This window comes from Lycium barbarum, chromosome 12, assembly GCF_019175385.1.
Source record: "Lycium barbarum isolate Lr01 chromosome 12, ASM1917538v2, whole genome shotgun sequence".
NCBI classification, from domain to species: Eukaryota; Viridiplantae; Streptophyta; class Magnoliopsida; order Solanales; family Solanaceae; genus Lycium; species Lycium barbarum.
In genome coordinates, this window is record NC_083348.1 from 5,656,984 (window position 1) to 5,668,156 (window position 11,173).

Genomic DNA, 11,173 nt, shown 5'->3' on the forward strand with positions numbered 1-11,173 from the left:
ATGCTAGTTAACCTACAATCTTTTACAATAATAGGGTTTAACAAAATTTTAATTCTGCTGAAAATTACTGAAGCGACAGAGCTTTCATTTTAGGAACAAGAGATGACTAATTGGTTAGTCTCACACGCGGTGAGTAAGTTATTTTTGAAGTAATCTAAACTATTTAAATCAAATACTCCAGTTTCATCGGTGTCTTAGTTTGATTGAGTACAAAGTTTAAGAATATAATGAAGATTTTTGAATTCTGTGATTTTAAACTAAAGATAATGAATAATGTATCTAAAATATTCTTTGAATTATTGTTCTCTTAATCATATCATGTCATTCCTATAAAAGAATATCACTAAGGATAAAATAAGAATGTATGAATTAAAACTTGCTAAAATAAAAGGTGAATTTTTTTTAAATAGACTAAAAAAAAGTTAAGACACATAAATTAAAACGAAGGATTCTTTTTTCTTTTTCGTGTCTAAAAGCTTAATCTAATTAATAGATTTATGTGGCTGCCAAACAAATTGACAAGTGTGACTATAAAGTCTTGGGACGTTTTGGCACTTTGGAAGCAGATTTAAACTTCTCAATCTCTCTTGTGATGTGAAATATGCAAATATCTTTCCACACAAAAAAATATCTGCCCCTAGCCAAAAGGAAGAAGACCTTACTCTTTTTTGCCACTTTTTCCTGTCCCCCCTCCTGCTTCAGAGGACCAAGTAGGAAAAATGCATTCTTCTACTCTGCCCATTCAAACCATTCCCACAAAAAGCATAAACAAACTTCCAAATCCAAGAGCTCCTCTTGCAAATTCATGGAAATACCGTGACAATAATACTAATAATTCTCTCATATGCAGAGCTCATACTTCTTCAATCACTGACTTTGACCTCTATGATCTTCTTGGAGTTGAGAGTTCATCTAACCAGGCTCAGATTAAGCTGGCCTATAGGATGCTGCAGAAGCGATGCCACCCGGATATCGCTGGACCAACGGGCCATGACATGGCTATTATACTCAATGAAGCTTATGCTCTTCTTTCTGATCCTATTGCACGTATGGCTTACGATAAGGTCAGTCCATATACATGGTGGAAAAAGTAGCAGTCTTGAATGTTTCTTTGCTAAATCATTTTATTTAGTATATAAATCGCTGATATTCCACCCTGATGCGGATCTAGGACATGTACATGTTCTGTGGGTTGAACTGAATCTATTGCTTCCAATTGAACTGTGCATACATAAGCAAAAGAGAGTCTTTTAAAACGTACGCGTATAATAAGATCAGAATCATTTTATTACTCTAAATCCTAAATTCACTGTTGATTCCACCAGTATAACAGGGAGAGTGATACCACCACTATAATTCTTATTTAGGAGTGCAATAAAAAGTTTATGTACTCTTTTCACCACTCTCCTTGTTACCTTGTATTATCCTAAAGAAGTCAGCTTAAGCTCTTAAAAGACCAAAATCAGTTGATATGTTTTTCTTTTTGATGTTTCTCTTGTAATCAATCCTATTGGTGGAAAATATGATGCAGGATCTGACAAAAATAGCAGATTTAAGGGGCTACACAGGGAAACCTTTATATTCAGCATGGTGTGGTCCAGAGAATGAAGAAAAAGCTGTGTTTGTTGATGAAGTAAAGTGTGTAGGCTGCTTAAAATGTGCTTTATTGGCTGAAAAGACATTTGCTGTTGAATCTGCGTATGGAAGAGCCAGAGTTATTGCTCAATGGGCTGATCCAGAAGCCAAAATTCAAGAATCCATAGACGCATGTCCAGTTGATTGCATCTCGTAAGACAAGTTACTTCTTGGGACTTCTAAGATAACTGTTGTTTGATAATCTTTAACTTGCTGTTCTTTCTGACATGTTTTCATAGGGTTGTTGAGAGGTCAAATTTGGCTGCACTTGAATTCCTAATGTCCAAGAAGCCACGAGGCAAAGTTAGAATTGGTGCTGGAAATACAGTTGGTGCTCGCACCTCCAATATATTTGATGATCTAGAAAAATTTCAAAGCAGATATCAAGATGCTTTGAACAAAGCTTCCAAGACAAATCCTGAGGTAAGGCTTTTATTAATAATATATATTAGCATAATTGTTCTTTTGATAAGTCAAATGCGATACAAATAAAAAAAAAAAAAAAAAAAAAAAAAAAAAAAAAAAAAAAGGAATTTAGTTAGCGTTATGGCAAACCAGGGGAACTTCCGTTTGATCATAGAACTGTTACTATATTTCAGGCTTCAGATGTGCAAAAAGAAGAACGAATGTCAGCATTTCAAGCAATCCGAGCAATGTCAAATTGGTTCTACTGGCAATCACCTGTTGCAGGAACTGCAGAAACGGACCAAGCTTTGGTTCCAGTTAGGAGAAGGCTAATTGAACCCGATGTTAAGAAGCTCAGAGATGCTGCAGCGGCCATGAAACAGGTCAAAGCAACAGTTAATCAGAGGTGCAACGACGAGTATTGGTCTCCATCAACTGCTGCACTTCCAGAAGTAACAAACACTAGTCTGGTAGATGAAGTTTCCTCGAATGCTTCCTCTCCCAAAGCACCGGTGGAATTCTATGACGAAGTTTTCTCACCTAAGGAGAAACATCAAGACAATCCCTGGCTCTGGAGAGTGCCATTCACAACAGCAACAGCAGCAGCAATTATAGTTTGGATAAAACTTGGAGAAGAAGCGACTGTTACACTCGACGATCATATTGGTGGCCCTCTCCCATTAGACATTGTCAATAGCTCATGGCTGAAGTCCATTCTGGCAGCTGTTACATGGTATATGATTGGTATGGCTCTAGTGGAACTCGCAGGGTCCATTCATAGTTTGTTTGGGAAGGACAGGAAATAGTGAATTTTCATTCTGGAGGATAAGTTCAGACAGATAAATCTTGTAACATAAATGTAAAGTTATTATATGGTCCAATCAGTTCTTACAGTTATCATCTGGTCTAATCAGTTCTTGTCCCAAGGGCCTCAAAGCCTGCTCATGGAAAAACGAAGCTTCACTTCTGAGATTGTTCCATTTTTACATGTTTACTAGGTAAAACTCTAAGAGATAACATAGAATGCCCTGATCCGACTGTACACCATTATTGGAACTGCGGATGGAAAATGCTTATTCTCTATGAGTTAGCGTAGCATTAACAGAATTAATTGAAATCAGTACGTTGTAGAGAGAATAATAGCTACCTGAATAGTTAAATCATCTCCCTAATTGACTTGTTCACTTGTATCATCTGGCACATATTGAAGCCGAAACCACAATTACAGAGAGGTCCATATAATTGATCATAACATAGTTTTAAGAAGAGTTGAGGTCTTTCCACTTGCAACAAATGGGAAGTTATTATACACTTTTGGAGCTTGACAGCAACTGAGTCAGCTTAATGGGAAATCGTTTTAGCAACTGTATATAACAGTTCAGTCATAAAGTGCAGCATATTCCACAACCAAAATACAATATCAACAAACACTCAGTAACGATACTTGGTAGAGTAATCTTTTGGTGCAATGACCAGACCACGACCCTTTCGTGCACCACGGTACACTGTCTCAACAATATCGATGAACTCTTGTTTATCTTTGAGTGCCCAGTTGATCTTGTTATTGTTTCCAGTGCCAAGATCAATCATGATGTGCTTGTTCCTGAAGAAGAACATGATAGTGGATGGATCGTACAACTCGTACATCGTGTTAAAATCAGGGACCTCTGTGATGTCCACCAGGTATATGACAGCAAAATTCTTTAATGTATCTGCAACTGAAGCCAGCACCTCATCCATCTGAAATGCCAGAAGAAATAACCAGCTCAAACCAAATATAGTTTTACAAATTTTATAGCAAGGGGAAAATGAGAATAAATATAAAACAAAAAAGAGAGGGCGTGAGAGAGAATAAATATGCCACCGTGACTCCAACTCTCCTCACGAGAAGAGAGAAGCCAAATGATGTTACGTTACTGCAAAGTAATGAATCAATTAAAAATACCACTATTGCCGATATTAGCAACAACCTGCCAACCACCCAAAAAAGGAGAGGTCTGGGAAGATATCACTAACAGCGGATGTGAGAAGATACTGAAGTGGAGAAACCAAAAAAAAAAAAAAAAAGTTAACAGCAGAATAAACAATCTACATCCAATTAAACTGGACAGTCACTGACTAAAGCACCTGTTCTGACAGTACCTGACATTAATCAGGTTTTCTGGTGGAAACTAACGTATGCCAATCTGGTATAGGAGCTGTATTAGGAAAAGGCTAATAGCATTTCTGAGTAAGCTCAAGCACCTAGAGACCAGAAAAATCTAAATATGAGAAAGAGTTTATGACAACACTGAATGCTGTAGAAAAGTGGAGGCGGTATCTGCATTATAAGAACTGATCACCATACCCGAAGTATTTGGTGGAACAGAAGGTCATTACTGCTATTTAACAAAAAAGGCTCACTAAGCTACTTGGTTTGGGTTATGAGACCCAATACAAAAGGGAGCTGAAAATAGAGTTGTTGATCTGCTCTCAAAGAGAAATGAGGATACAAAGAGACTGAAGGAAGGTTACAGGCCATAAGTCACTGTACCTACTTGGATACAAAAGAATCAACATCAGTATGAAGGAGCAGCAGACTACAGACCTAATTACTTAGTTCACTCTACAGCCTCAGAGCAGTGGAGCTTACAATCTGTAGTACCAAGAAGAGAAGAAAAATTGCATGTTGGAAATACAGGAAACTTAAGGCATCAAATACTCAACCAACTACATGACTCACCAGTAGGTGGACCCTTGTGTCAAGTAGGCACGTTTAGATTTAGGAGCATTTCCTCAGATGAGCTTAACGAAAATGTGAAATCGAATATGAGCTGTTGGGAAGTGCACCAGATAAGCAAGAAAGGAAACATACTATCTAGGGCTTCTATAACTCTTCCCCATTCCTGACCAGGCTTCGAAGCAGAGCATATTTGTGCAGACTTTATAGAGGTCTAAATCACAAGGAAAGAGCGTCATCTTTGTGGTAGTAGACAGGATGACTAAGGGAGTACAGAAACTAAATTGAACTCCTGATACAATCCTTTCTGATAGAGACGGTCAATTTTTGACTGACTGCTGGCAGGAATTATTACATTAAGTTAATGGGAACACAACTATGTTAGCATCGCTTATCCCCATCAATCATTTGGACAGACGTAGAGAGTGAATAGATGTACTGATACCTATATGAGATGTCTGACAGCTCATAGGCCCGGTGGGAGCAATGGCTTGGTTTAGCTAAAGTGATACAATTCAAACTTCCATCACTATTTGAATTTCACACCATTTGAAATATGGTATGTGTATTCACCTCTCAAGATATAAATTGGACCTCATTAGAAGCTTATATACCAGCAGCAGTGGATTTCTTAACCAAAAGGCAACAGACACAGCAGCTATTGAAAGACAATCAAAAGAAGATCACGAGAAAGAATGTCATTTTATGCAGATGCACCACAAATCTGAATGAGAATTTATAGACAGACATTAAGAAAATATAAATTATCCAGAAAATTTAAGTTCAAGTTATATGGCCATTCAAGGTTCTGGAAAGGGCAAGGTGGCATACAGATCGGACTTACCCTTACCCTTCTGACCCTAGTACACCCTTTATTGCATATATATGTGTGCTCAACGAAGATGGGGCAATTTGTGGTTCAACCAGTAGCAATCTCGCAGAGACAGTGGGTCAAAAGGGGGAACTTGGAAGTGGCAAAGGTGCTGGTGCAATGGTCGAACTTACCTCTAGAAAACTCCAACTGGGAGATTTCAATTTCACCTAGACCAGGTTACCAAATTTTGCTATTAGTTCTTGAGGACAAGAATTTATTTCAGGGGATTGGATTGTAATATGTCAATGTAGGGAAGTCGAATTATCTAAAAAGAGAAGTCAAAGTAGACATGAAACATAACCAACTGCTGAGATTAGCATTTCATTACTGAGCAGAAACTTCTTGAATTGATCCTAGCTAATTTAAAAGAAGCAGCAGCTGGAGGAAGGGAGGCAGTTATAATGGAATTCTGGTATCCCCTTCCTCCTCACTCTCTCATTTTCCTCTCTTCATCTTCATTTGTTCGCTTGAACTCTTCTTCTTCCTCATTCTTCTCTTCTCCATTCTCCTAATCTTTTCATTGTAATCGATTACGATCTATTATTTTTCAATGATCGAGCTCTCACTATGTTTTGTCTTCTTTAGTTATTTCTACATTTCAGCTATAAATTCAGTTGTTATTGCTTATGATAGTTGCAAGTTGCAACTAGTACTAGCAATTAAGACCCATTTTTTGGTAACCCACCCAAACCGCCTATATTTAAACAGTTTGGGTATTGTGACATTAAAATGGGCCAACTATGGGTTGAGCCCATATTTAACCCACCTAAAATTGGGCAGTTCACGGGTTAAATAAAGGTCACTGTCATTCACGGGTAAAAAATTGCCTTCTTTTTGCTGGAAAGAGATACAAGTCCAGCAGTCTCTCTTTCTTCAACTTCCACCAGCATCTTATTCGCAAAGCTTGCTAGACGTGGTGAAACTTTCCTCAAAGCTACTTCCTGTTTCTACTTTCTCTTTCCAAAACCGAATCTCCACTTAAGGGCCTTGCTCGTCGTTTCAATCTCAAAATGGTGTTGTCATCGACTGCAAACAAAAAGTAAAACCTCTTTGTCAAAGCTACTTCATTTCTTTTGTTTATGAATTGAACTTTTTGAAAGCCTTGGAGGAGAGTTACATGGTGGAATAGTTGAGGTGTCCACAAGCTGGCCCAGACACCAGTGTTACTAAGAAATTCACCTTTTGAAAGTTGCTTCCAAAATGAATGGAGAAATGGGTTGAACAGTAAAACTCCTTCTTTCTTATCATTTCCTTTGTTACAGATTTTCAATTCGATTTCTTGAAAGTTGCGAACTAGATGAAACAAGAAAATGAGTCAAAATGGCTTTAACTAAACAGCTTTTCACCCGGTCCACCTTTGACCCATCTAAAACATGGGCGACGCCGCGACGGGGTGTGGATGGTTATGTCCAGCCGTCTGAATCCAACCCAACGTGCCCATTTTTCCTCCACTACTGGTCATTGACCGTAGAAATTACAGCTAGACTTGAAATCGGATTTAGATTCTCGGGTTAATTAGTTGTCTTTCAACTAGTTATATTAGTCCACCCAAAAGTTTTCTTTGGTTAACTTAAGTCCTAAGCGGCTATAGATGTATTAGAAAGCCACTTGGGGTTTTATGAGAAGGTTTTCACTGAAGAAAAAACTGTTTTCAAGTCATACGCCTATGACTACACCAGGGGGTTCGCTTACGAATGGAGGATGGAATTATGTCGATCCATCCAGAAATGCTCACCCAACACGGAATTCACATGCCTATTATTTACCAAATCGGGTTATGATGGTGTAGGGTTCAGCAGTGATTCATTGCTATCAGTAACCTTAAATGGAGCAGACGGCTTTCTCATGTCTGGTATCAGTAACCTTAGACGGTTGTGACATTTCTCATATGTTCACCAATACTTGTTGGGACCCATATTACCCTGCTTACAAGTGGCGCTACTACAGCTGCTTGTAGCATTTGATGGCCTTAAAAACAATGACATCTACAACCTTCATGAAAAATCCACCGGTTGGGTGCAAGTTGATTATCACTATACGATTCATTTCCAACCTTGAGGACAAGGTCACCTAATGAGGATTGGATGTAGCAATTGCAAGTAGATTAGGAATCAGATATATATGCTCGGGTTAATTAGAGGTCTTCCAACTAGTTATTTTAGTCTCCAAAAGTTTCATTTTATTAACTTAAGTCCTAGATTAAGTTAACTAGGAAAATACATTGGAATATTCCAGCTGTCCAATTTAGCTACTGCTTGTAAATACCAGAGATTATTTTCCATGTTGAATGAAGAAAAATCTTATTTCCTTAACCTCCTTTCTCTGTTTTCTGAAGGTAGAGTCCTTTACATTTTTTCATTATTCATTAACTCCCAGCTTCCATCCGTTAATCACAATTATATATCTAAATTCAAATATGAAGAAACATTATAGACTACTAATTGACTATCCTAACAATTAAACAAACAAAACTCTGCAATAGCCAAAACTTCTTCCTTCTTTTCTAAATCTTTAAAAAAAAAAAAAAAGGACAAATTCGAGAGGTCCACCTCACCACAAAACTGAGATAAAAAAGGGTTTAATGGTGAAATCAGTTAAAAGTGGAGCAATCAAGAATACACAAAACCCTAAGGTTTTCCTAAGAAACCAGCAAAATTATTGGTGGAAGCAATAATAAACCCTAAAACAAAGATTGGATAATACCTGCATGCAAGTTTCGTCCCAGTCATGGCCGAAGCGAATAATGACAAGGCGCTCTTCTTCAGCGAGAATGGCTTGATCCACAGCCCATCCTGAGTGAAGGTGTGGCAACAAGTACGACATCTTCCCTTCCTTCCTTTCTTTCTTTCTTTTCTTTCTTTCTTTCTCTACCTCAACCAAGGGTTTGGGTTTTCCTTCTCTTCGATTGGTGTAAGACCCAAGGGGGGATTAAATTGCCACATAAAGGCTCTTCCTATTGCCACTCCTCTTTTCCCACGCGCTTATGTTGCATTATTATACTTCCAAAAAACAAAAAACAAAAAAAGAAGGTTGAAAACTAAGCGGGTTCGCGTGTAACGACCCGTTTGGTCATTATAGTGCTTTTGACCCATTTACCCCCGTTGACCCTTCCCCGAGCCATGTTAGTACGATTTTGACCCGCTAGGATGGGTGGCACGGTTCCCAAGGTAATCGGGCGAGTTTTATGATGAGTTATGAGAAATAGAACCTTAAAGTGAAAAATGGTTGACCGATAGTTGACTTTTGGGTAGACGGACCATTTTTGAAAATTCATCGATTCTGTGAGGTCCGGATATGACTTGGTGGGATGTTCAGTTCAGTTCCCGAGGGACTAGGGAGCGTTTTGGGTTATTGGTTGGAAAGTTGGTTTTTGTTCATGGGGTGTTGACCCAGTCAAATAGACCTCCGATGGAAATTCCAAGACCACGAGTGAGTCCGTGGCGTGTTTTTATGTGTGTGTGCATGTCTAGTTTGTATCTGGGAGGTCTCGGGTGATTGTCAGGATTTGGGAAAGACTTGGTGAAAAACCAGGAAAATTTTGGTGTCTGGTGTCTCGCCCCAGCGAGACTCGATACGCCCCCGCAAACCAGGCCTCATCGCCCCGACTGACCCGTCTCGATGAGGCCTGGCCCGCGGGCGCGGAAAGGTGGATTCCTTGGGAGTCCGCTCCAGCGGACGGTATTCTGCTGGAGCGGATGCAAGGTAGCAGACGTTTTCCGCAGCGGCGGAAATTGCTGTTCCAAAATTCATTAAATGCTAAGTTAAACCCTTCATTTCCCATTCCCAAAAATTATTTCTCCTAAGTGTCTCAAGGGCGATTTGAAGTTTTTCTGAGTGGATTCTTCTTAGGGTAAGTCTCTCTAATCTTGGTATCCATTATTTATCTTTCCTAAGCTTGAATCAATGGTGGGAATCTAGAAAACTAATGGAAGAAGATGAGTCTTAACCTTAACTTTGTTATTTGAATTCTAGGCTTCAAATGTGAGATTAATTGATGGATTTGACTAATCTAAGCATGGAATTCCATTAATTAGTAACCAATAGGCTTGAATCTTTCATTCTAGTTGAGAAATTGAATATGGAAAAGCTATGGTTTATGCCTAAATTGGGGGTTTTGCTTTGAATAATGAAATTGACCAATACTTGAGCTAAATTAGCAATTGGAGAGTAGAATTGGACTTCTAGAACGTTGGGTTACCTATTCCATCTTTGAAATTCCCGTTTTACCCTTATGGACCCGATTTCACTCTTTTCCTTAGTTGTTTTTTATTCGAACGAATGTATAGCATATGGATACCGTTGTTTCCCGTTACTAACTTAGAATTCGATAATGGCTAGATTTTGAGTATTCAAAGGCTGTTCGGAAGGGAAAGGCTCAGATCTGATTATTTGTGGCACTAGCTCGGCAGTGAGGTAGGTTACAGCTTACCTTTTTTGTTAGACTTCAGTTAGCAAAGCATATGTAGAGTTAGTTACTGACGGAGAAAGCATGTTAGGCCTTCGGGTATGAAGTTGGTATAGAATCCTTAGGTTGATATTGTTGTTGATTTATGGGCTTATCGTCTCTTATTATGTATTGACTTGTTGCCATGTGTGTGGTATTGGACTTGTTACTTAGTTTCCATATTGTGGTTGTGATACGGCTGTCTCTCACTTATCTTGACATTATCATTGATAAAGGAAAGAACTTGATTCAGTATTGATATTGTGATATATGTCCATGTAGAGGCACGATTGGGATTTGATGTGATTACACTTGATCTTGATATTATGCATTGCATTCATACTCATTTCCATGATACATTGATATGATCTGTGATTGGTACTGATGATGATAAATGAGAAGGAAACATCCGAGATTTTGGACAGACTTGATATAGTAGCCATCTCTGGGCTGTGTGCGGAATGGCTAGTGATATGGAACCATCTCTGGGCTGTGTGCGGAATGGCTAGTGATATGGAACCATCTCTGGGCTGTGTGCGGAGTGGTTGGTGTTGTGTGATATGCCCAAATTACACCTTTAATATCAGGAGTAAGCGGTCGTTGTCAAATATAAAATCCAACAAGGTTGGGGTCGAATCCCACCGAGAATACAATGAAGAAATATACTTGTTAAGTATAACACTCGACTATTAGTCTATATTTCAAGGGAGAGGGGAAGATAATAATGATTGGTTTGAAGTTTGACCATTAATGTCTAAGAGTTGTTGTTATAAAATGTAAACTATTGGTAAAGGGACTAAGGTTGCGGTTCCAATGGAAGGTAATGCAAATGGGTATCAATTCAACTTCTTTAAATGTCTAGATGTGATTAAACATGGGCTACGTAATTTTATCAAAAGTCTCTCAACCAAATTGATAAATATCATTACTAAGCTTTCTCAAGCCTTAGAATGTGGAGAATGCGAACACCCAATATGTTTCAAGTAGCCTTCCTATCTTTAGCTCAAGCTATTAGATGGATTTAATGACCCAAATCCTTGCTATCTAACTCTTTTCCTAACTTTCACTTTCTTTCTCAAGCAAAGTAAAAATAGTT

The 11,173-nt window shown here is 38.5% G+C and overlaps 2 protein-coding genes across 2 annotated transcripts; one reads left to right on the plus strand and one right to left on the minus strand.

Annotated features, from left to right (window-relative positions):
* Positions 1-572: 572 nt before the first annotated feature.
* On the plus strand, positions 573-2,937 carry LOC132625026 (chaperone protein dnaJ C76, chloroplastic). The gene is made up of 4 exons (XM_060339789.1): positions 573-1,064; positions 1,532-1,788; positions 1,875-2,058; positions 2,235-2,937. Exons 1-4 carry the CDS (start codon positions 720-722, stop codon positions 2,844-2,846), a joined length of 1,398 nt encoding a protein of 465 aa, XP_060195772.1. The 5' UTR covers positions 573-719; the 3' UTR covers positions 2,847-2,937.
* A 325-nt stretch (positions 2,938-3,262) lies between these two features.
* On the minus strand, positions 3,263-8,586 carry LOC132625027 (thioredoxin-like protein YLS8). Its single transcript, XM_060339790.1, has 2 exons — positions 8,337-8,586; positions 3,263-3,780 (listed from the first exon to the last, which is right to left on the minus strand). Exons 1-2 carry the CDS (start codon positions 8,454-8,456, stop codon positions 3,472-3,474), a joined length of 429 nt encoding a protein of 142 aa, XP_060195773.1. The 5' UTR covers positions 8,457-8,586; the 3' UTR covers positions 3,263-3,471.
* Between the last annotated feature and the right edge of the window lie 2,587 nt (positions 8,587-11,173).

Excerpts from the sequence above, each read along its gene's own strand:
- LOC132625026 (XM_060339789.1), top strand. The coding sequence starts at position 720 with ATGCATTCTTCTACTCTGCCCATTCAAACCATTCCCACAAAAAGCATA. Across the intron at positions 1,789-1,874 it reads TGTCCAGTTGATTGCATCTC|GGTTGTTGAGAGGTCAAATT; the intron begins GTAAGACAAGTT and ends ATGTTTTCATAG. Across the intron at positions 2,059-2,234 it reads CTTCCAAGACAAATCCTGAG|GCTTCAGATGTGCAAAAAGA; the intron begins GTAAGGCTTTTA and ends ACTATATTTCAG.
- LOC132625027 (XM_060339790.1), bottom strand. The coding sequence starts at position 8,456 with ATGTCGTACTTGTTGCCACACCTTCACTCAGGATGGGCTGTGGATCAA. Across the intron at positions 3,781-8,336 it reads GGGACGAAACTTGCATGCAG|ATGGATGAGGTGCTGGCTTC; the intron begins GTATTATCCAAT and ends CTGGCATTTCAG.